Source organism: Felis catus, chromosome B4, assembly GCF_018350175.1.
Source record: "Felis catus isolate Fca126 chromosome B4, F.catus_Fca126_mat1.0, whole genome shotgun sequence".
Classification (NCBI taxonomy): domain Eukaryota; kingdom Metazoa; phylum Chordata; class Mammalia; order Carnivora; family Felidae; genus Felis; species Felis catus.
In genome coordinates, this window is record NC_058374.1 from 74,773,524 (window position 1) to 74,794,567 (window position 21,044).

At 59.4% G+C, this 21,044-nt stretch overlaps 1 protein-coding gene and 1 long non-coding RNA gene across 3 annotated transcripts in view; one reads left to right on the forward strand and one right to left on the reverse strand.

Annotated features, from left to right (window-relative positions):
* Nucleotides 1-718: 718 nt before the first annotated feature.
* The window catches only part of COL2A1 (collagen type II alpha 1 chain), a 31,192-nt gene continuing 10,866 nt past the window's right edge, over nt 719-21,044 (reverse strand). For both annotated transcript variants that reach the window (XM_045061679.1, XM_045061680.1), the window contains 42 exons: nt 20,965-21,018; nt 20,793-20,846; nt 20,459-20,503; nt 19,860-19,913; nt 17,159-17,203; nt 16,672-16,725; nt 15,096-15,194; nt 14,742-14,786; nt 14,550-14,648; nt 14,304-14,357; nt 13,846-13,953; nt 13,396-13,449; nt 13,216-13,314; nt 13,006-13,059; nt 12,471-12,569; nt 12,029-12,082; nt 11,599-11,652; nt 11,224-11,277; nt 10,957-11,010; nt 10,713-10,757; nt 10,430-10,528; nt 10,127-10,234; nt 9,746-9,799; nt 9,453-9,506; nt 9,021-9,074; nt 8,619-8,672; nt 8,214-8,321; nt 7,568-7,621; nt 7,020-7,073; nt 6,122-6,283; nt 5,824-5,931; nt 5,476-5,583; nt 5,085-5,138; nt 4,804-4,911; nt 4,562-4,615; nt 4,307-4,414; nt 4,025-4,078; nt 3,513-3,620; nt 2,870-3,158; nt 2,205-2,392; nt 1,766-2,008; nt 719-1,306 (listed from right to left, as the gene is read on the reverse strand). In XM_045061679.1, coding sequence (XP_044917614.1) covers nt 1,160-1,306; nt 1,766-2,008; nt 2,205-2,392; nt 2,870-3,158; nt 3,513-3,620; nt 4,025-4,078; nt 4,307-4,414; nt 4,562-4,615; nt 4,804-4,911; nt 5,085-5,138; nt 5,476-5,583; nt 5,824-5,931; nt 6,122-6,283; nt 7,020-7,073; nt 7,568-7,621; nt 8,214-8,321; nt 8,619-8,672; nt 9,021-9,074; nt 9,453-9,506; nt 9,746-9,799; nt 10,127-10,234; nt 10,430-10,528; nt 10,713-10,757; nt 10,957-11,010; nt 11,224-11,277; nt 11,599-11,652; nt 12,029-12,082; nt 12,471-12,569; nt 13,006-13,059; nt 13,216-13,314; nt 13,396-13,449; nt 13,846-13,953; nt 14,304-14,357; nt 14,550-14,648; nt 14,742-14,786; nt 15,096-15,194; nt 16,672-16,725; nt 17,159-17,203; nt 19,860-19,913; nt 20,459-20,503; nt 20,793-20,846; nt 20,965-21,018 — 3,648 coding nt within the window. In that variant the 3' untranslated portion in view covers nt 719-1,159. The remainder of the gene's footprint in view (nt 1,307-1,765; nt 2,009-2,204; nt 2,393-2,869; nt 3,159-3,512; nt 3,621-4,024; nt 4,079-4,306; nt 4,415-4,561; nt 4,616-4,803; nt 4,912-5,084; nt 5,139-5,475; nt 5,584-5,823; nt 5,932-6,121; nt 6,284-7,019; nt 7,074-7,567; nt 7,622-8,213; nt 8,322-8,618; nt 8,673-9,020; nt 9,075-9,452; nt 9,507-9,745; nt 9,800-10,126; nt 10,235-10,429; nt 10,529-10,712; nt 10,758-10,956; nt 11,011-11,223; nt 11,278-11,598; nt 11,653-12,028; nt 12,083-12,470; nt 12,570-13,005; nt 13,060-13,215; nt 13,315-13,395; nt 13,450-13,845; nt 13,954-14,303; nt 14,358-14,549; nt 14,649-14,741; nt 14,787-15,095; nt 15,195-16,671; nt 16,726-17,158; nt 17,204-19,859; nt 19,914-20,458; nt 20,504-20,792; nt 20,847-20,964; nt 21,019-21,044) is intronic.
* LOC123386588 lies at nt 3,158-5,283 on the forward strand. The gene is made up of 2 exons (XR_006600689.1): nt 3,158-4,108; nt 4,779-5,283. It is a non-coding gene; the product is annotated as an uncharacterized LOC123386588 (long non-coding RNA).

Sequence of the window (21,044 nt, forward strand, 5' to 3'; positions counted from 1 at the left end):
TGCCCCCCTCTAGTAGAGAAGGTGACAGTTTCCTCACTGTGCCACCCTGAGTCACTGGAAAGCAAGGGACCCCTGATGGCAGGGAGAAATGGGAGGCCATCCATTCAGAAGCCTGGTGTTGGGAGGAAGTCCATGGAAGCTCTAAGTGTAGGCCTGGCAAGCAGAGAGGAGGGGCCAGAGGAGGGCGCAGGAAAACAGAATAAGGGGTAGAGGTGAGTAACACTCCCACCTCTCCTTGACCTAAAAGTCTTACAGACAGATGCAGATAAATAGATCGCCAGGGTTGGCTGATGGTATGTACTCGTCACGGGCCTCTGTGGACTTGCTCCCGCGCCTCTTCCCCACCCTCCCCTGGGAGCATCTCTGATCTCCCTCATCCAGCAAGGTGTGGCCCACACACTGTTCCATCCCCTCTGTCCATCCCCATTCCCTAGAGTTGTGTTTTGTGTTTACTCAAGAACAAGGCCGTTCCTGTTTTCTGCCTCCCTTCTCAAGTCTTGCCCTCCGGTCCCAGTTTACTCTTGGATTCCACGCAGTGCAGAGGTTACAAAAAGAGGCAAATGCGTGTTTGTGTGAGGTCACTAAACCAGGCAGTGTGACTCTAGAGTCCTCCCTCCTGGTTGAAAAGTCAATAGAAGAAGGCCTTCAGGACTGCCATTTGGTCATGCCTACAGTATCAAAGACTAAAGGAAAAATGAACAAAGCACAAGTCGGTATGTACTTTCCAATAATTTTTTTGTTTTTAATATCAATTGATGTTTTAAAAAATACAGAGGTGTTTGACACAGAATAGCACCATTGTGTAGGACACACACAGTTCCTGCGCCCGGCACCTGAAGGGGGCTCTTCTTGCCTGGGCTGGGGACAGTCACTCAGGGGGCGTTTGACTCACACCAGTTAGTTTCCTGCCTCTGCCTCGACCCAAAGGTCTTACAGGAAGACAATAAATAAATAGAACACCGAGATTTTATTTTGCAGTCTGCCCAGTTCAGGTCTCTCAGAAAGAGAGAGGAGAAAAGTCCACACTGTTGAGCGGGTGGGATGAATGGACATCAGGTCAGGTCAGCCATTCAGTGCAGAGCCCTAGAGTGACTGGGACTGGAAAATACTTGGGTCCTCTGGGTTGGCAATGGATTGTGTTGTTTGTGGGTTCGGGTTTTTACAAGAAGCAGACAGGCCCTATGTCCACACCAAATTCCTGCTCAGGCCCTCCTATGTCCATGGGTGCAATGTCAATGATGGGGAGACGTGAGGTCTTCTGTGACCGGTACTCGATCATAGTCTTGCCCCACTTACCGGTGTGTTTCTAGGGGAGAAAGAGAGGAGACACTGTCCAATGCCAGCTGCCCAGGACCCCAAAAAGGAGCATCACAGAACACAAAGTGTAAAACACGCTCAGGGCTCCCCCGACCTCTCCTTGGCTTGCTGAAGCCCTCTCCACCCCAGCTCCTGTCTTTTCCAGCAAGGCCCCCTCCACCTGCTCCCTCCCCCACAGTGAGCGTCTCTTTACTCCATCGCCAAGGCAGACCCACACACACACGCCATGAATACTCCTACGAGAGTAACTGGACGTGCCAGGTAGGACTTCTTTCCCCTGAGCCCAGGGAGTGAAGAAGATACAACAATGGCACCTTTCCCTCCCCTGGCACTCCGCACGCCTTCTCTACATAACCCCTCACGCTCACCTCTCGAGGATCCTATCACCTTAGGCCTGTGACACCTGCTGTGGACCAACCCTCTGCCTGCTCCAGCCAGCCCGACTCACCGTGCAGCCATCCTTCAGGACAGTATATGTGAACCTGCTGTTGCCCTCAGCCCGGATCTCCACATCATTGGAGCCCTGGATGAGCAGGGCCTTCTTGAGGTTGCCAGCCACTTCATCCAGGTAGGCAATGCTGTTCTTGCAGTGGTAGGTGATATTCTGGGAGCCCTCGGTGGACAGCAGGCGTAGGAAGGTCATCTGGACGTTGGCAGTGTTGGGAGCCAGGTTGTCATCTCCATAGCTGAACTGTCAGGGCAGAGAGCGATGGCGTGAGGCCCAGGGGCAGTGTCCAGTGGGATCATGGTTAAGAATACTCTTCAGAAGAGGGGAAGAGGAGGAAGTCTCCAAGAAAAGTGGTGGGCGAGGTGCCACCAACTTCAAGGGAGAAAGAAGAGAAGGGTTCTGAGGAGCCGTCTGGGGCCCAGAGCAGCCAGGTACTCACGTGGAAGCCACCGTTGATGGTTTCTCCGAACCAGATGTGCTTCTTGTCCTTGCTCTTGCTGCTCCACCAGTTCTTCTTGGGAACACTCGCTGGGTTGGGGTAGACGCAGGTCTCGCCAGTCTCCATGTTGCAGAAAACCTTCATGGCGTCCAAGGTGCAGCCCTGGTTGGGGTCAATCCAGTAGTCTCCTGCAGGGGAGGAGGCAAGTACCCCATTGGGGCTCAGACAGGCACACACATACTCCCGAGAGGGCCAGGCCTGCCTGGGAGAGACGGAAAGGCTTCCCAGGACACAAGGGGGAGAGGCACAGGCTGTGAGGGCCACGTGTGGCCAAAGGGAGGGGAGATGCAGGGATCTGGGAGCAAGGAGACCTGGACGGGAGAGTCTGATGCTAAACAGGGGCGCAAGCAACAGGGCAGGAGCAGCCCCTGCCTGGTGGATGGAACTCTACCCTCAAGTCACGTCTGCCATGTAGCCATGGCAGGACGGGAGCCAGGGCCGAGGTATCTCTGCTGTGAAATGGAGGAGCAACCATCCACCAGAACCTTCCAGGCCTGGCTCTGGCCTGTGCTAAGAGCGGTCTCCTCCCTCATTCTGAAGGCGGCCATGCCCAGCAGGCCGATTTCCTGCTCTCCGGGGCCAGGGGCCCTGCCCTGCACCCTCACCGCTCTTCCATTCAGGGTGGCAGAGTTTCAGGTCCCGGCAGGTGCGAGCGGGGTTCTTGCGGGAGCCCTCGGGGCTGCGGATGCTCTCAATCTGGTTGTTGAGGGACTTGAGCGTGGCATCCACCTCGGCGTCGTGCTGTCTCAGGTTGCCAGCTGCCTGGTCAGCCCGCATGTACTGCAGGGGGTCGGGGCCCTTCTCTCTCTGGCCTAGGCCAGCAAAGGCAGACATGTCGATGCCAGGGCCAGGGGGACCTGGAGGGCCAGGGGGTCCGGGGTTTCCAGGAGGACCCTGTAGCAGGAAACGGAAATCAGCCAGGAATTGTGGGGATGTGCCCCTCCTGTGTACAGCCCCACTTGCTAGAATATACTAGTGTCTTCTTCCAGACACTGGGTGGGGGGAGGGGTGCAGCAGCCCAGGACCAAGAAAAATCACAGCACTTTCCCTACTTCTTCATCAGCCCCTCTCTCCTGTTTCCCAACACCAAGCAGGACCCTCTGAACCTCCTGGGAAGACCCAGGACACAGGATGCCATCTTCACTAGCGGCAGGCGGATGCCCCGAAAGAGGCCCTTGGCACCAGAGAGCCCGAGCCTCCAGATGCTGGGGACAGGCCAGACAGCGGGGAAGGAGTCAGGACACTTACAGCCGGGCCAGTTTCGCCCGAACGTCCGCGGGGACCAGGAGGTCCAATGGGGCCAGGGATTCCATTAGCACCATCTTTGCCAGAGGGACCGACGGGACCAGGAGGACCCTGCAGGCCAGGAGAGAGGAGCCGTCAGCAAAGGCAGGGGTGTGGTGGGGGGGGCAAGGGGGGCTGGTCGGGTGGCTGTCCTGATGGGAAGCCCTGCAGCTTCACATTTCTCGGAGGGCCCAGACTCGTGTCCGCTGGGCCAGGGACCAGCAGGATGGCTTCACGGCTCTTCTATCCTGAGCTCCTCTTTGTCGAATCCTATTCCCAGTGGGCCCAGCTGACAGCCAAGAGCTGTTCTCATGTTCATCCAGCCTGTGATCTCAGGGGGTTTCTGGCCACAGTCACCCTGAGCCCGTCGTCCTTCCACCTCCGAGTGAGGCCCCCTGAGCCCCAGGCTTCCCTCCCCATCAGAGCGCCCACACCTGGCCCCACCCCCGAGGAAGGACTCCCTGCATCTCACTTACTCTAGGGCCAGAAGGACCAGCAGGACCAGAAGCACCTTGGTCTCCAGAAGGACCCTGAGCAGAAGGAAGAAGCAAAAGTCAGAGGTCAGCACAGACAGGGCCCCATCTTCCAGGATGGGAAGCCTTCTTAAATATGCATACGATACATGTCCCCCCTTCCCCCTCCTTTGGTCCTGGATATTTCTTAGGATGATCCCAAGCTGGGTTAGCTGCATGGGACACTCAAGTGAGCTCTGAGCAGTGGGAGGCACCTGGGAGACATGCACAGACAGCAATACTCACAGGAGGGCCGGGCAGACCCTGCAGACCAGTGAAGCCACGGTGTCCCTTCAGGCCCCTCTCGCCAGCCTCTCCAGCTTCTCCTTTGTCACCTCGGGGACCTTGAGGACCCTGGGAATGAGACAGACACAGGTTGGGTCAGGTTGAGGCCTCTTGCTGGCCTCACCTGAGCCAAGGAGTCCCAGGATCCACACAGTCCCCACTGACCTCCAAGCCTGCCCCAGTTAGGAACCCAACAGAGGACACTCAGATACTCACTGGGATTCCCCGGGCTCCGGCTGGTCCTGCAGGGCCCATGGGGCCTTGTGCGCCCTGTGAGGGAGAGAGTGGGAACTCTGTCAGCAAAACCCTCCTCTGCCTATGGCCCGGACTGGGCCCCAAGACTCCCTGGACCCAGGGATGCATCCAGGGCCTGGGAGTCAGGCACATAGTGCATGAGCTCCCAGCTCACTTGGCCACCCTTCTCCACTTCCAGCTTTTACTGAATTAAGGATACTCACAGCTTCTCCTCGGTCTCCCTGCTTTCCAGTTGGGCCAGCGGGGCCAGGAGAGCCAGGGGGCCCAGGGGCTCCAGGAGCACCCACGGGACCAGTCTCACCACGATCACCCTGTCAGGAGAGAGGTCTCAGGCTTAGAGAAGAACGTTCCAGAAAATCCATGGAGAAAAGGCCCTTGAAACTGAGACAAGACTCTGACTCCAGCCTACCACCTGGGGCTGACCTGGTAGGCCCAACAGAATATTCTCCTGTCCCACTGCTCATAGAGACACCGAGATATTCACCTTGACTCCAGCCGCACCATCTCTGCCAGGGGGGCCATCAGCACCAGGGCTTCCCTGGACAAGAGGAAACAAGATGCCATTAGAGCTGCCCCTGCCAGACTCCCATTCTGTTCCTCCCTTCTCCCGTCGGGAGCCCCAGGCTTGTTCCCTTCCATCCTGCTAAAGCTTTGGAAGCTCAACAAGCTTCCTTCTGCCTTCCTGCCCACGTACCAGTTCTTAGTGTCTGTGTCCCTCTCTCTCTCTCCCATCACGACCTTCCATCGCAGCTGGGCACTTGGGCCTATGGGCCCATCCCATCATCCCCTCTTCCAGGGCACCAGGACTGGGCCTGGCTGGCCCGGCACGCCTCTCCCTGGGAAGGGCCACACACACAGTGGGTCCCATTGCTCACCTCTCGTCCAGGTTCGCCAGAAGGACCAGTCAGGCCAGGAGGACCCACGGGGCCGGGGGGACCTCGGTCTCCAGATGCTCCGGGAGCTCCCTGCTTGCCAGGCTCACCCTGGAGGGACAGCGACAAAGAGGATGAGTGTGCACTCTAAGAATCCCGTCCTGGGACATACTGAGCCCTTCCAAAGAAAGGGCTGACAGAGAGACAGTGCTGAGGGTGCAGAGTAGGGGGAAATCTCAGGGGGTAGTGTTGCTTCTTCAGAGACCAGGCCACCAAGAGCACTGAGTGAAGAACACCAGCCAGAGCCAAGCTGGGCCCAGTTCACCAGAGGAAGGGGCATCCTTCACTCACCGATGGGCCAGGCAGGCCGGGGAATCCTCTCTCACCACGTTGCCCAGGAAGACCAACAATGCCCCTTTGACCAGCCAGACCTTGGGGACCTGGAGGACCATCGGGACCCTAGAGAGGGAAGGCGAGAGTGAGAATTTGAGCTCTGACAGGGAGTGGCCCAGCCATCCACACCCAGCCTGGCCGCCATTCACAGGTCCCAGCACTCTTCCCTGGCAGTGGCCCCCTCCATGGTGTCCCCTCCTCCTCCATGCCCTGTGAGCTCAGAAGACTTCCTGGCCCAGGCCTGGGAAGGACTTACAGAGGGACCATCATCTCCAGGCTCTCCCTTCTCGCCAGGGGGCCCGGCAGGACCTTGGAGGCCAGGGTCACCAGCACGGCCAGGGGGGCCGCTGTCTCCTCGAGCACCTTTAGGACCATCTTTTCCAGAAGGACCAGGGGGACCAGGGGGTCCAGGGTTGCCCTAGAAAAGCAAATGCAAGAAATGAGAACATCTCACCCTGCCCCATCCAGACTGCCAAAGCCACTGTGGCCCCAGGGAGAGCAGTTCCCCTCTGTGGCTCCCTCCACACAAAGGAAGCTTGACCCCCACCCCTGTCTGCTTCTTCCACCTTCCCTCCCAGGAGGGAGCTCTGAGCAGCCAGCCCTGGCTTGTCCAGCCCCACATTTGCTTTTTCTGATCTACTTGGACTTCTTCCTGCCTCCTTTCTTTTAGAAATCTCAATCCCACCATCCCTCAAGGAACAGTTCAAACGTAGCTCCTCGGACCCCTAAACCTCTGCACCCACTCCCCCTGCACTTGATTGGTGGTAAACTGGTGACTTTTCACCATCTCTCGTCCCTCCATGGCAGATTCCCTGTGGGCAAAATGTAGAACTTGTACAGGCCGGGAACACAGAATGCGCTCAAGAAATGTGTTGAGGCAATCGGGCCAGCCTGTCCTGCCCACTGAGCCAGGAGTCTGAGGGTCCAAGCCCAAGCCAGCAGGGAAGGTTGCCCATGGCCACAGCCCTTGCTCGCAGCTGTTTACGAGAACAGGTCCCCGTGATCAATTACTCCCAGGAGTGGGAAAAGGCACAAAGGGATGGAGGCCGGCTTGCACTCTTTGGAGCCCTGCTGGGACTGTGCCAGGCTCTTCAACCCCTGCTGTGCCCCCCACGCCAAGAGTAAGGTAAGAACCATCCAGGAGCATCACTTACATTGGAGCCTGGGGGTCCGACACGGCCAGCAGCTCCAGGGAATCCGGTGGCTCCCTATGGGATGAGAAGAAAGACTCTGAATCCCTCAGGCCCTCAGAAGCATCAGGAATCATATTGGGAGACAGACGGGGGTGTCTCAGAGGCTGGTGTGGAAAGGGGCAAGGAGAGCTAGAGAAGGAGAAAGGGCCCCATGGGGTCTGGCTATTGGATCAGGAAGCTGCAGCTTCTCTGCCTCCAGCTCCTGTAGGGGGTAGGGTGAGGAGGTGCATTCAGCTGGGACAGCCAGTGCTTTGGGAGCTGAGCAGGGGGCCTGCCCAGGACCACAGACCTCCCCGGATCATGGCACACTGGCAGAGAGGGGCGCCCGTTCTCCCTCATGGCTGTGGGATGGGCTCAGGCTGGGGGCAGAAGCAAGGCTAAGAAAGAAGGGGGTGAGTAAATCCCAGAGCACCACCGTGGGAGCATCTGGCCAGGCCTTCTTGGTGACAGCAGCTGCCGCCCCCAAGGCGCCCTCCACCCCACCTGGTGGGAACGGGGACCTCACTCACCGGGGGGCCTTGAGCACCTCGGGCTCCTTTAGGACCAGTCACACCAGTAGGACCCTGGGAAGGAAGGAGAGAGAGAGTGAGGCCCAGTCACCCGGAGGAGAGCTGTGGGCTTCTGGGTATAGGGCCTGTCTGACCCCCAAGAGCCGACTCCCAAGGGGTTAGTTTTCCAAGATGTAGCTCTCTTGTCACTAAAATCCCAGCCTGGAGAAGGCATCACAGGTGGGCCTGCCACTCCCTCCAAGAGAGACTCGTGCTCTAGGAGACCTCGGGGGTGGGGGGGGGGGGGAGGCCTGGCAGGCATCTGCAGAGCTGGTTGGAGGTCTCCCCCTTCCCTCCCCAGGATCCTGGCTGCGTCTTCCCTGGTCATCTATCCTTAGCCTGCACTCTGTGTCATCTCCTGGCCCCCAAACCCTAGACGACATAAGCCAGTTAACTCCTTTTGAACCTCTATCCCCAAGTACAGATTCCTCCCCACAGCTGCTCCCTTCTGGGGCTGGGGCAGCAGCAGCAGCAGGCTCTAACATCTGCCAGGTAGAGGGGCTTCAGCTTGGGGTGACACCCAGGCCTCCTGTCCAGGCCCCTCATCCTGCACCCCAACATCCCTATCCCATGGGAACAGCTCCTGGGGGAGCTCACTGCTACCCACCTGAGGTCCAGGAGCTCCAGAGGGGCCCTGAGGACCCGGGGCACCAGCATCACCTTTCTGGCCAGCCTCTCCTTGCTCGCCCTTGGCACCTGGCTGGCCATCAGCACCCTGTCCCGAGGAGGAGGAAGCAGATGAGTTAGAGGCAAGCCAGATACTCCACGTTCTTCCAAAAGGGCCAGGGCTCTGGGTGAGTGGGTGGGTCAGTGAGTGAGTGAGTGAGCGAGCTGCTCTAAGATGGGACTGTGAGATCAGCGTGGAGGTTCAAGGAAAGACGGAAGAGGCCATTTCCCTCTTCTTTACATTCTGTCCCTCCCTCCCTCCCTCCCCCACAGGCTAGAAGGTGCCCTCAGGTGTAGAGCTGGCCTGAGCAGAGGGGTGGGAAGGAGGGTGGACAGGGACACTCACGGGAGGTCCTGCGAATCCAGCGGGCCCGGGGGGGCCGGTCTCTCCACGTTCACCCTGTGGGAGAGAGGGCCCAGGAGAGGTAAGGCCCTACGCCTGCCTGCTTCTGTCCTCTCCTATAACCCAGGCCCTTGTGGCCCAGCCCTTGCATAGAAAGCCCAGAGACAGGACACGGAGACAGCCTCCAGGAAGCTCTGTCCTAAATACAAGGGACCCACTTCAGAAGACCTCTCTTGGTCAGAGGATCTGGCGACCTGAAGGCCCTCCACCTCGACCGCGTCATGGAGACGAAGCCTTCTCCCTCCATTCTCATCTCTGCTTCCTCCCCAGACCCAGAGGGCCAGGCTGAGAGGCAGGGCGGCTTCTCTTGCTCCCAGGGGCCTGGGGACAGGGGCAGATACTCACCGGGGCTCCACGAGCACCAGCAGTTCCCGCAGGACCAGGAGGTCCAACTTCTCCCTAGGGTGGGGAGGGGAGACGAGAGCCACAGGTAAGGGGTGGGGGTCAGAGTGGGGACCTTAAAGAGCAAAGTGCATCCCGGGAGCCCTGCAGCAGATGGCCTGTTTTCTCCTTGTAGCTTCGGTCTGAGAGGTACTTCCTGGGGCCTCTGCTGAATGCTGGTTTACCGGCCCCCTCCCTCCCTGCAACAGCTCCGCTGGACGGGGTGCACAGCCCCTGACTCTGCTTTTAAGAAGATTCCCACCCCTCACTCCTTGCAGCCACTAGTGGGCAGGAGGGTGCCAGCTGTTGAGTGAGGAGAAGAGACGGCAGTCTTTGGCAGGAGATGCGCAGGTGTGATGGGGAGGGGAGCCATGAGCGAAGGGAGCTGTGACTCACCTTCTCACCATTGGCACCGGCAGGGCCAGGGGGGCCAATGGGACCAGTCAGGCCCTAGGGAGAAAGGAGACAAAAGTGAGGGAGGAAGAGTTGACCAGGGACTTGGAGCCCAGTAGGGAGTCTGGGGACCTCACACCCGTGGCCCCAGCCTTGTCAGGAGAGTCCCAAAGCTGCCCAGCCTGCACAACTGAGATAGGACGGGGGCTGTGCTCACACACTGCCCTTCCGTGCCCAGAGCGCAGGGCTGGAGACCCACGGGGTCCCCAGGGTGTCTGCAGCCAGCATTCACTTACTCGTCCACCGTCCTTCCCAGGGGCTCCCTCGGGGCCTTTCTCACCAACGTCACCCTGTGGGATAGAGAAGATGGGCCACCTCAGGAGGGGGGCTCCGGCTCCGTGTCACCCTGGCTGAGGCTGCAGGCACAGCTCAGCTCCTGGCCCAGCAGGATTGGCTATGGGTTCAGGGTGAGAGGCGTGAGATGGAGGGAAGGGTTGGGAGAGGGGGTCACTACAAGATAAATAGTGCCTGAGGTGGGTGGGTGGGGGGGGAGGTCTCCAAGTTCCTCAAGAGGATTAACTAGGGACCCCCCCCCCCGCCCAGGTGCTGTGGGGAGGGGGTGAGTGTGGCACAGGGAAGCGCGGCTTTGGGGGAGGCACAGTCGGCCTGGTACTCACCCTGTCTCCCTTGGGCCCAGCGATGCCAGCTGCTCCCCTCTCACCGGGCATCCCCTGCAGACCTGGAGGGCCCTGAGCCCCAGGGGGGCCGGCTGGGCCAGATGCGCCCTGTGGGGTGGGCGTAGAGGAGTCTGTGATGGGCAGCACCTGCCCAGGACCCCAGCACCCAAACCCCCCTTCCTCTCCTGCCAGGCCTCCTTTCTGTCTTGTCTTCCATCTTCCCTTCTCCTGTCCCCATCCCCCCTCCCCTCCCCCAGCAGGGCCTCCTAGGCTGACGCAGACAACCCCAACAGCCTCACTTACTTTGGGGCCGTCCGTGCCAGGAGTGCCAGGGAGGCCGCGGGGACCCTGGAGGCCCTGGGCACCGGGAGAGCCACGTTCACCTGGGAAACCTCGTTCACCCTGTGACAGAGACACCATGGGGCGGTCAAGTGAGAGTGATGGGGCAGAGGCCCAGGGAAAGGCAGGGGGGCAGCAAGCAGAGTGGGGCCCCGGGCCCCGGGCGTGGCTCTGCAGGGCCAGGCTGGCAGAAATGCACAGGGAAAGAGCAGGTCTGAGGGGACCACCCGAAACGGCCAACGCTTACCCTGGGACCCACAAGGCCGGGGGCTCCAGCTTCACCAGGAACACCCTGGAGAACAAACAAAGACGTGTGAGAGAGGGGGAGATTTGATGTCCTGCAGCCAGGGAGGAGCATCCCTCCCTCTGGAGGCTGAGCTGGGATGTGGCTCGGACACTCCCGGCCTCGTGGGGCTCCTCGTGCCCTCCTGCAGAGCAGAAGAGACCTTCCCATCTAAATAGTTTGCAGGTTCAAAGAGCCCCACACTCACCTGGTCACCTGGCTTTCCACCTTCACCTGGGGGACCGGGAGGGCCAGGAAGTCCCTAGAAGGCAGTGACATGCGTTAGCAAGAGAGTAAGTTTACTCCTCCCGCCCTCCAGGGAGGCCCAGCACAAGGCAAGAGCCAGGACTGCAGGGAAGCCTCACCCCCCTGGCCCCCATGAGAGGGGCGGGCCCTCCACCCGCAGTGCCTACTACCGCCCGCAGAACCCCGGGCTTGGAAAGGACTGAAGAGGGGGCCCAATCCGGCCACCTACCTGGAACCCAGATGGCCCAGGGGCACCCTGCTCGCCTCGTTCACCGGCAGGTCCCTGCAGAAGGAAACAAACGTGACCCGAGCGCTCTGGAGAATCTAAGAGCCTCGGACACAGGGCACCGGGGTGGCCAGCAGGAGGACAGGCCAGACACCCCCCTGCACCGCCCAACAGGGTTGCAGGAGTGTGTGCCTCGCTATTCTCCCACCAATGACCTGCACTCCTGAAACGGGTGGGGTTCACACTGCCTTGGCTGAGTGGGTCTGGTGTCCCGCATGAGCCCACACCCAAACTGTTAGTTTCAATGCCGAGCGGGCCTGAGGTGCCTCGGCCTCCACACCACCGCCCCCATGCCCACAGGGCCAGGCAGGTACTTACAGCGGGTCCGGGGGGCCCCGCAGCACCGGTCTCACCATCTTTGCCAGGAAGACCCTAGAAGGAAGGGAAAAGTGTGAGGTCCTGACACACGCTCTTCAGTTCTGTGGACCCCAGTACTGGGCAGGCACAGTCGGTGGCCCTGAGTTTCCATGATCCCCCAACCTGAACTCCATTTCTCCCCACTTCCTTTCCTGAGCCCCTCCTTTTCCCAGTCTTGCTCAGCATGGGAGCCTTCCCCATCTCCAGGCTACTGACCAATAGCAACTAGAAGTCATCCTGTGTGGACTCCCAAAGGCCCTAGAGAAGCATGGGCTCAGCCACAGGACTCCACACTGCTAACCAGGGACCCCAGGAGCATGCCACGGGATTCCTCTCCCCTTGAGGGTGTCCAGCCAGCACCAATGCGTGGGTAGTGAGACGGGGTACTTACTCTCAGTCCAGGGGCACCGGGAAGTCCCTTCTCACCAGCCTTGCCAGGTTCGCCCTGGAGGAAAGAGTGCAGGACCATGAAGGGAGGGTTTAGGGAGGGTGGGTAGAGCAGGTGGGGGAGCCTGGGACTTGGGGCCACAGCCTGATGGACAGGAAAAGCTCAAGCTGAGTATCAGCACCTTCTCTTACGCTCAGAGGGTGTGGCAGCACTGCCCCATGGAACAATGTCACGGCTGAGATGTCCCGAAGCTCTAAGGAGCCCCGGGTTTCCCCAGATCACATGCACTCCTGTGGGACAGGGAGGCCCCAGCTGCCCATGGCACCCAGGATCCCACTCAGACCTGCCCTTGGTTCACTCTCTTTAGGAGCCAGTCCTTTCCACAGGGGGCAAGGAGGTAGGTGGCACCATGTGGAAGGAAATGGAAGGGCGGGTTATTACTTACATTGGCACCTTTGGGGCCGGGGAAACCCATGACGCCAGGCTGCCCACGAGCACCCTGAGGACCTGGAGGTCCAGGACGACCATCTTCACCAGGGGCTCCCTGAAAGAGAGGACACCGTTCCCAGAATGTAGACGCTCTTCCCACATCCGTCCATCCACCTACTGAGTGCCTACTATGTGGCAGGCACAGGGCAAGGCAACGACCAGACGCACGGCACAGGGATTGAGCAAGGTTTCGACCAGCAGCCCTCACCGCACGTGTGGACCCCCGTCAGCAACAAGGTGCTGCTTAAATTAGAAGTTTTGCCTCTCACGGTGCATACCAGGCTTCGTCTTCCCCCGAGGAAAGGCCCGAATGCACAACGGGGTGGCACTTTCAGGGCTCCACACCCGGCCCTGGTACCTACCATCTGCACCCCTCCTCTATTCTCAAAATTCACGGGCTGCCCCCCACCCAGACTCCTGTCTGTCTTCCTACCTGCCTCCTCAAGGATATCCCCTCAACCTCTCCCAACAACTCCAAATGGTAGACTTACAGAAGGACCAACTTTGCCTTGAGGACCGGCATCACCGGGGCGTCCAGTGAGACCCTTTGTTGAGAAGAGAGACAGAGGGTGGGCGGGCGTCGGGGCAGGCCCCAGGCCCTCCCGATCCTCAGCACAGGGCTGGAGGGAGCAGGTGGGGAAGGGCACGAGGACTCCCGATCACAGTCGGAAGTCAAGGACAAAGGCGGCTGGGCTACTTACCCGGGCTCCAGGAAGGCCAGGCTCTCCGGGACGGCCAGGATCGCCGTTGGCACCCTTGGGGCCAGCAAGGCCGCTGGGCCCTCGCTCTCCAGGGGCTCCCTACACAAGGGGAGGCAGCAGTCATCAGCAGGCCGTTTGACCAGCCATGCAGGGACCCCAAGCCCTTCTTCCCCCACTCACCTTTGGACCTGCCAGACCATCTTGACCTGGGAAGCCACGGTTGCCAGGAGCACCCTAGGAAGAAATGGGAGGGCAGGTGGTGAGTGACAATGGCCCCTGACCCAACGGTAACTCCAGGGAGCCCAGCCAGGCTTCGGGGGATCAGTCCCACCAACCCACAGTTTCTGTGGGGCTGTAGCTATGGCCGGCAAGATTCCGAGAGAGTAACTTCTTGGGCCTGACCTGGGGAGTAGCTCAAACCATTTCATGCCCTCCTGGGGGCATGGGGTACAAATAAGAAGAGCTCCCTGTCCCCATGGCATTGAGTGGAGAAGAGAGGAATCTGATACTCAGGCCACAGGACTGGACAAGAACACAGAACCACCAAGACTCCACTTCCACGTTCAGGTCACACCCACAGAAAGTGGGGACTAGGAGTCCCCTTACCTCTAGAGTTAAGAGCCCACTTACTCTTTCTCCAGGGGGACCAACGGGCCCAGCACCACCAGGCTCTCCACGGGCACCTCTCTTGCCTTCCTCACCAGCAGGACCAGGGGCTCCTTGGGGGCCAGCAGGGCCCTGAGAACCAGCACAAAAGAGAAACAGGGTGAGTCTCCACCTGGCCCCGGGTCAATCACTGACCTGGCATGTGGTGGAAGTGACCTTGGCCATTATTTCAGGGCTAGGGGATTTGGGGAAGAGGGGCCATAGAGGGTCAGCCCAGGAAGAGCAGAAGTGGCCCAGTGGGAAGAGAGAGGGTGTAAGGGTCAAAGATGGGAGCTGAAGCTGCATCAGCTTCTCAACCCCGATATGTCCCCCTCCCCAGACACAGCCTGAGGGGTCCCAGATTAGGGGACAGGGCTATGGAGGAGGAGGGCAGTGGGCGGGGCGATGGCCTTGGGCCCAAGAGCTGGTGGGCAGATACTCACAGGCTCTCCCTTGGGGCCTTGTTCGCCTTTGAAGCCAGCAATACCAGGCTCACCCTTGAGAAAAGGCAGAGGCAGGTTGTCACGCTGGGTTCTCTCCATGGACCCTGCCCCCATCTCCAGAAACCCTTAAAGGCATGCCCCCCCCCAGCCCCCAACAAAGGACACTGGTGTGAGTGCAGGAAGGAGGGATGGCGGGGTTTGACCCCGATGGTATCGATGGGACTTGGGGTTCACTCTGGGTCTTACCGTCTGACCTTTCGGGCCCAGCGGACCAGTTGCACCTTGAGGGCCAGGTGGACCACGGGGCCCAGGGAAGCCGGGAGCACCAGCGATGCCCGGAGCACCCTGTCAGCATGAGTAGAAGAGAGGGGCATCAGGAGAGGGGGCAAGGAGGGACTGACCCCACCTGGAGGAGCCAAATCCAAGGGCAACACTCACAGCAGATCCTTTGGCTCCAGGAATTCCATCAGTTCCAGGGTTACCCTGAGAAAAGAGATGGGGTCATTATGAAATAAGTAGCAAAGAATAAACCCCAGCTACCTCCCTGCCCTCCCAGACCACAGGCCCAGGGGCTGGGCCAGCAGCTGGCCGTCCCAGACATGGTCCTGTGGGGGGTTTCTGGGACAGGATGGGGTTGGAAGGAGACCTGCCCCTAGAGATCAGGGAGCAGGTGCTGGGCCTAGATGAAGGTTTGGTTGGTGGGGCTCCAAATGGGCTCCACTTCTCTCAGAGGTAAACAGAGTCAAGAGCACCCAGGCCACAGACTTCAGGCCAAAGGGAAGCTGTACTTACAGAGGCACCGGCCGGTCCAGGGGACCCAGGAGTACCAGGTTCACCGCGAGGACCTTGAGCGCCTTCGGGACCTCGAGCACCAGTGGGGCCAGCTTCACCCTGGATAGAGACGGAGAGGGGTGGAGTGAGGAGACGCCGGGGGGCGGGTGGGGGGCAAAGACCTCTCCCCGGCCAGCAACAGCTCAGGGACAGAAAGCGGAGTTGCACACACCTCACCCACTGTGCGCGTGCGCGAGCGTGTTCCCCACGTGGTCCCACATGTCCCCCCCCCCCGAGTGAGCTCGCCAACCTGATGCCTTCCCCCTACACTTCCTCCGCTCTCCGTCTCCCTTCCACACCTTAACCCCCCACAGCAAATGCACACCTCCGTGCTACGGCATCGGGCCTCAGGAAGGCCAGTGCTGGGGGGTCCTGCCCACGCTGAGGGGCGTGAGCTGGTAGACGGGCCACTGAGGTGGGCAGCCTTTACCTCCCACTCTCCACCTATTCCTTCACCGGGGAAAGGGAGGCCCTCGGACATCTGGGCTCAGGGCACCACTCCACTTGCGTCTGGCCAATGTGCGAACACCGCCACCCCAGGCTCCGGCCCAGGCCTGTCTGAAGCCAGCCAGGGAGCCAGGACGCAAGCAAGCCGGGACGAGCGCCCCACTCCACTTGCCCCTGCTCTGACCACGGTCCAGTCCTCCTCGGCCTCTGGCAGGTCCCGCAACCCCCCAAAATGGCCTCTGCTTTTACTTTCATTTTTTTCCTGAAAGTCACAACTGGCTGCGATCCGGACTCTCTGGCCGGCCGAGTCCTCTGGGGAGGACTGCTGACCTGGAGGCGGGGCAGCGCCTCCTCAGGTTTCTTCTCAGAACATTCTTGCTCCACTCTTGTAATTATTATTTTCTAAAGGTCAGGCCCCCTCACCTTCCGCCGTCCCTCTTCACAATGGGTCTCCTTCACCCAGCTCCCAGGGCCTCAGACACTGTCTGGTTGCCATGGAAACCCCCAGGAGGGGAAAGGCAACCTGATGCCAGTGACCACATGGAGGCTCCTTATTCATCTCCCGGCTGCCCCGGGAGAGAATTCCCAGGGAACGTGCGCGCTGGAATCCTTCTTGGGCCACAGGGGCCTTTCCCTGAACTGGCTGGCCTCCCACTGGCCCCTATTAATCCTTGGAAGAACTCTGTTCACACTGCCTGGAAGAGCCAGGCCCCCGATGGGGTAGGGGCGAGAGGGAAGCGTGGAGCTATCTCCTTGCCCACTTCCTCCAGCTCTCTTCCGGGTCTAGAGTTTGCCGTCCTCCAGTTCCTGGTCTTCTGCTCCCTCCCAGATCTCCGGTGTCTCCCCATCTTTTCCTCCCTTCCCCGGTCTGACGCTGTAACCGCACCTCCAGCTTCCTATCGTTACATCTTACTTTCCCTTCCATCTGGTGACTGAACCGCCTGGCTCGTCCTTGCCTCCGCGGAGAGCAGCAGTGGGTGGGGGTGGGACACACTCCTCAGAAGGGAAGTGGGGGGACTGTCCAGGGGGCAGTCGGTGAGGGTGATGGGGTGGGGGGGGCGGCTCCCGACTCCACCCGCAGGGCACGTACCTTGGCACCGGGAGCACCAGGGAAGCCAGGACCGCCAGCAGGACCCACGGGACCCTGGAGGAAGGAAGGAGGGGGAGAGGGGAATGCTGTTTCCGGGCAGTGTTGCTGCAACCCCCAAAGCGAGCCACCCCCACACCTCACACTCCTTCCCACCTTTGTACTGATTTTGCACTACATCCATCGTGGCCCAAAGTCCCTGGGCGAAAACCGCCCCCTCTGCCTGAGCCTGGCTTCACGAGGCAAAGCCGGTTTCTAACTACAGACATGGTGAGAAGCAGATGATTCTTTTACCTCCCTATCTATCCCTCCTCAAAAAAAATGCCAAGAGGATGGCTGAGAAAAATGAACCGTTGCTTCAAAGCTTGTTATCGACAGGCTAGGGTGATACGGATTCCTCTCCCTTTGCCCAAGAAGCGCCAGCACTGCCAACCCCACTGGGCTGCTGAAAGGGACTCGGGTAAACCTACCACAGATGACAGGCACTTACCGGAGGCCCAGCAGGGCCTGGTTGACCGTCGTTGCCCCGGGCACCCTATAAGCAGGGGGGGAAGAAGCGGCCGTGGTGAGAGGTGCCTGACCAAGAGACCAGGCCCTCCCCGCCCACAGTGCCCGCCCCCCCACAGAAAATGTGGGCGGCGCTGGGCCCCAGGGGCCTCAGGGCTGAGTGGGGGGCTGGCCAGGGATGGGTGCAGGGCAGCCCCCCAGGGAGGAGCAGCCCCAGAACCCCTCCGTGTTGGGGGCAGCAGCGGGCAAATTCTGAGCTTAAACACAGCTTGGGTGCTCTCCTAGCTATTCCATCATTTCTTAAACTTCCATTTAGACCCCAAATATCCCCAACATCAAGGCCAAGTTATCATTTAAAGACTCAGTGAATCAGGCCAAAGGACAATGAAACAGCCAAGCAGCAAACCTCACACAATTCCTCCCACCTGCTCGCAGGGGGAAACACTTCCAGGGGCTTGGTTATCCTCCTTGGTTGAGGCTTGGTTAAGGCCTCCCCTTGGTTAGGTCCGGGATGCCTCTGGGCTCCGCCCTCTCCCCACCCACTGTAGACAACCTATTTCTAAGGAAACACAGATGCTGCCGCTGGCCCAGGAAGAAGCCGTGTTCTGCGATAGGGACAGAGCCCTGGGCACAGCCTGAGGACCACATCTGAGCTCTTGCCCCTGAGAGTCCTTTACACAGAAAGACAGGGCCGCCAGGTCGCTCTCTAGGACTAATTTTGAGGGTTTCCCCCCAGGTTTGTGGTGAGCACATTCTCCCCCCCCCCCCCCCCCCCGCCCCCCCCCCCCCCCCCGCCTTTCTTTCTCCAGGCCCCTCAGGGCCCAGGGAACTTTTACCCAAACTCTAGGAACCATTAGGCTAGGCCCGGCACCTGGTCCTTGGCAGGGGACTGGAACAGGCCAGAAGGCGACCTTTCCCAAGCTGGGCCCCGCCTGCCTGCCTCTGCCTCTTCTAGGGTGCTGAAGAAGGATGCTTTGGGGGGAGCTCATATTTTAAATAAGACTCAAATCTTCTTCCTGGCTATGATCCATTTCTCCTGACTGAGATGCTCCAGACTGGCATTAAACAGGAACGCAAGAGGAGACTTGACAGAAAAAAAGTGTCAGAGGGAACATAAAGCCTCAGCGTTGGCCACGGCCCATTCTGGGCCAGGCCGGCTGCTTCGGGAAGCTATGGAGCACCCTCCCTCCGGGGGTTGGCCAGAGGAGAGGCCTGGGGCCCAGCATGACCCGCGAGGCCTGAGCTGGCGTCGGTGGCTCTCCCTGCAGCAGAGCTGGGAGAGGGCACAGTCTGGCCCAAGGGGGCACGTGACCACAGCAGGCAGAGGCCAGCCCAGCCCCGTCCCGGGCCCAGCCTTGACACCAGGCCTGCACTTGGAACTGCGTGACGTTGTCAACTTTCTATGCCAAAGCCTATACGCAGCCTGCCAGCCTGACTACTGCGGGGACAGGAACCAGTGGGGAGGAGCAAGGAGCAAGGCCTGCTGTGCTCGGGAAGGAGGAAGAACAGGGATGCGGCTCGTCTCTGCCCCTGACAGGGTGCGGCCACCACAGCTCCGGGCCCGGCCAAAGAGCCACAGGCCAGGTCCTAATAATCTGCAAAAATAGCAGTGTTTCTTGGCAGCCCCAGCACTCTCTAATCCCCTCAAAGTGACCCTGGGACAAGGCACCTCAGCAGCTCCGGGGGACAAACGGGGGTCGGGGCTGCCTGTGTCTCACTGATCTGCTCTGGAGGGAAATTTCTGCCAAACCGACACATTATGCAGGAGGCAGCAGAGTGAGTGAAGCTGATTTACTTTGGCCAGCCCTGCAACGGCCTGTGAGGAGGGGCCTCGGAGCCTGGGTGGCTGGGGTATGAGCTCAACTGAAAGCATAATCTTTCTTAAACACAGCTTTCATCACATCACTCGCCTGACCAAGCGCCTACAAGGGCTCTCCATTGCTGAGGGATCAGAAATAAACACCTGCGCCCTCCGCCGCCCGCCGCAAATCCCCTGCAAATCCCCGTGCCCTTCACTTCCCACGTCAACAAGAGGCCACCAGAGGCGGAGGCTGCCGAGCAGGGTCTTGAGCTATGCAACCTTTCTGTGCCTCGGTTTCTCCTTCCCTAAAATGGGGAGAAGAACAGAATCTACTTCACAGGATATGAGGGAAGATTCGGTGAGACAAAGCATGTAAGGTATTAACCCAAGGAAGTGCCGGTGGCAGGGTGGCCACTGGGATTATCTATCACAGTATCACCAGCGGCAGCAGCAACGTCAAGTATAAAGACCCCATGTGCCTAGTTGATGCTAGACTGTTATGCTTTAATAGGGCATCATCTCAAAAGCCAGAAAGAACAGAGAGTAGCACAGCACCGTAAGTCTGTCCATAAGCTCAAACTGGATTGACCGGGGGCGTGGGGGGTGGGGGGGCCCTGTGAAAGGGATTACCTGCACCATCCAGCCTGGTTAAGAGAGAATCCTGCCCTCACCAACCAACCCTCCCATCGCTGTCCTTCAACGGTGCAGACTCGGCCTGGGGATTTGCAGCAGGGTCACTCAGAGATAATCCTCACGGGGTGACAATGCTCTATGCACCTCACGGGGTCATTTTGAGGGTCAAGCAAAACAGCCACCCACGAAAGCGCCTTCTAATCTCTAAAGGGCCGGCCAAAAGGTGGCCTTTGGCCTTGTCATTACTCACCGCAGCCCCAGCAGGGCCAGTCCGTCCTCTCTCACCAGGCAGGCCGCGGGGACCCTGGAACACACACACCAGGACAACACACACATGAGTCGGCTTGACGACGCTCCGCAAGTCCTTCCCAGACACCGGAGTGGGGAGCGTGCGTGTGCCCGGGAGGCAAAGGTGTGGATGCCCCTGATCCTGCCTTCCCGACCCATCTAGAACTTCTCATATCACATCAAAGTTCTTCTGCCCAGCAGATCACACACACGCTCCTGTCGTTACTGTCGGGAGTCTGGTCACAAGCGTGCCTTGCTTTGTGCAATAGACGAACACCCCCCTCAAAACGTGGAGAATAAACAGAATTTTAAAAAACTGAAGCACATCCTAAGTGTGTTCACGGGCTATTTCAAGGAAACACTGGTGACACCTTGAACAAATCATCTAGCTGATAAATTTAGCTTTTGGATCTGATCGTAACCAGATCAAATCTACAAAACCGAGTATCTCCTCTGCACAAAGGGGAGCAGTGGTGTCCATAGCAGAGTCATCTACTAGGCTTTAGGAGATGTCTGAAGAGCGTCCCGAGGGCCTCCCCCGGGGGTGATATTCACACTCACCATTGGGCCCGGAGAACCATTCTCACCCGGTGAACCACTCTCACCCTGGAAAAAAGATGCACAGTGTCAGTGAGCGGGACCCCACTGCCCCCAGAAAACTCCCAAGGAGGAAGCTGAAATCTCTGGTCAACTCAGCTACCACCGAGACCCCCCAAAGTTCAGTTCTGCGAGGGACAATTCCCCGAGCTCTCCAGGCCTCCTGCTCATCCATCAGGATGTAGGACTGGCTGTTCCCAACCAAAGCCGTTCTGACATCCTAACTCCACAGACTCAATAGCATCTCCTTGACCGGAAAGGGCTCCTCCATTGTCCCCATGTGCTTCTTGGTCCTTACCTTCACACCTGGAGCACCAGCTTCTCCCTTAGCACCATCTAGACCTGGGTAGCCCTAGGGGACAGGAGAAAACATTCGATCACACTTCTGGAAGAAGATTCATGCCCCCCAAATGATTTTTCTCTCCCCAGGGCAATTCCTTCCTCCCAACACCCGCGTCCGTGATACTTACTCTGTGACCCTTGACACCAGGAAGGCCTGGGGTTCCTGGGAAGCCGCGAGCACCCTGCAGTCCAAAGAGGAGACGTTGAA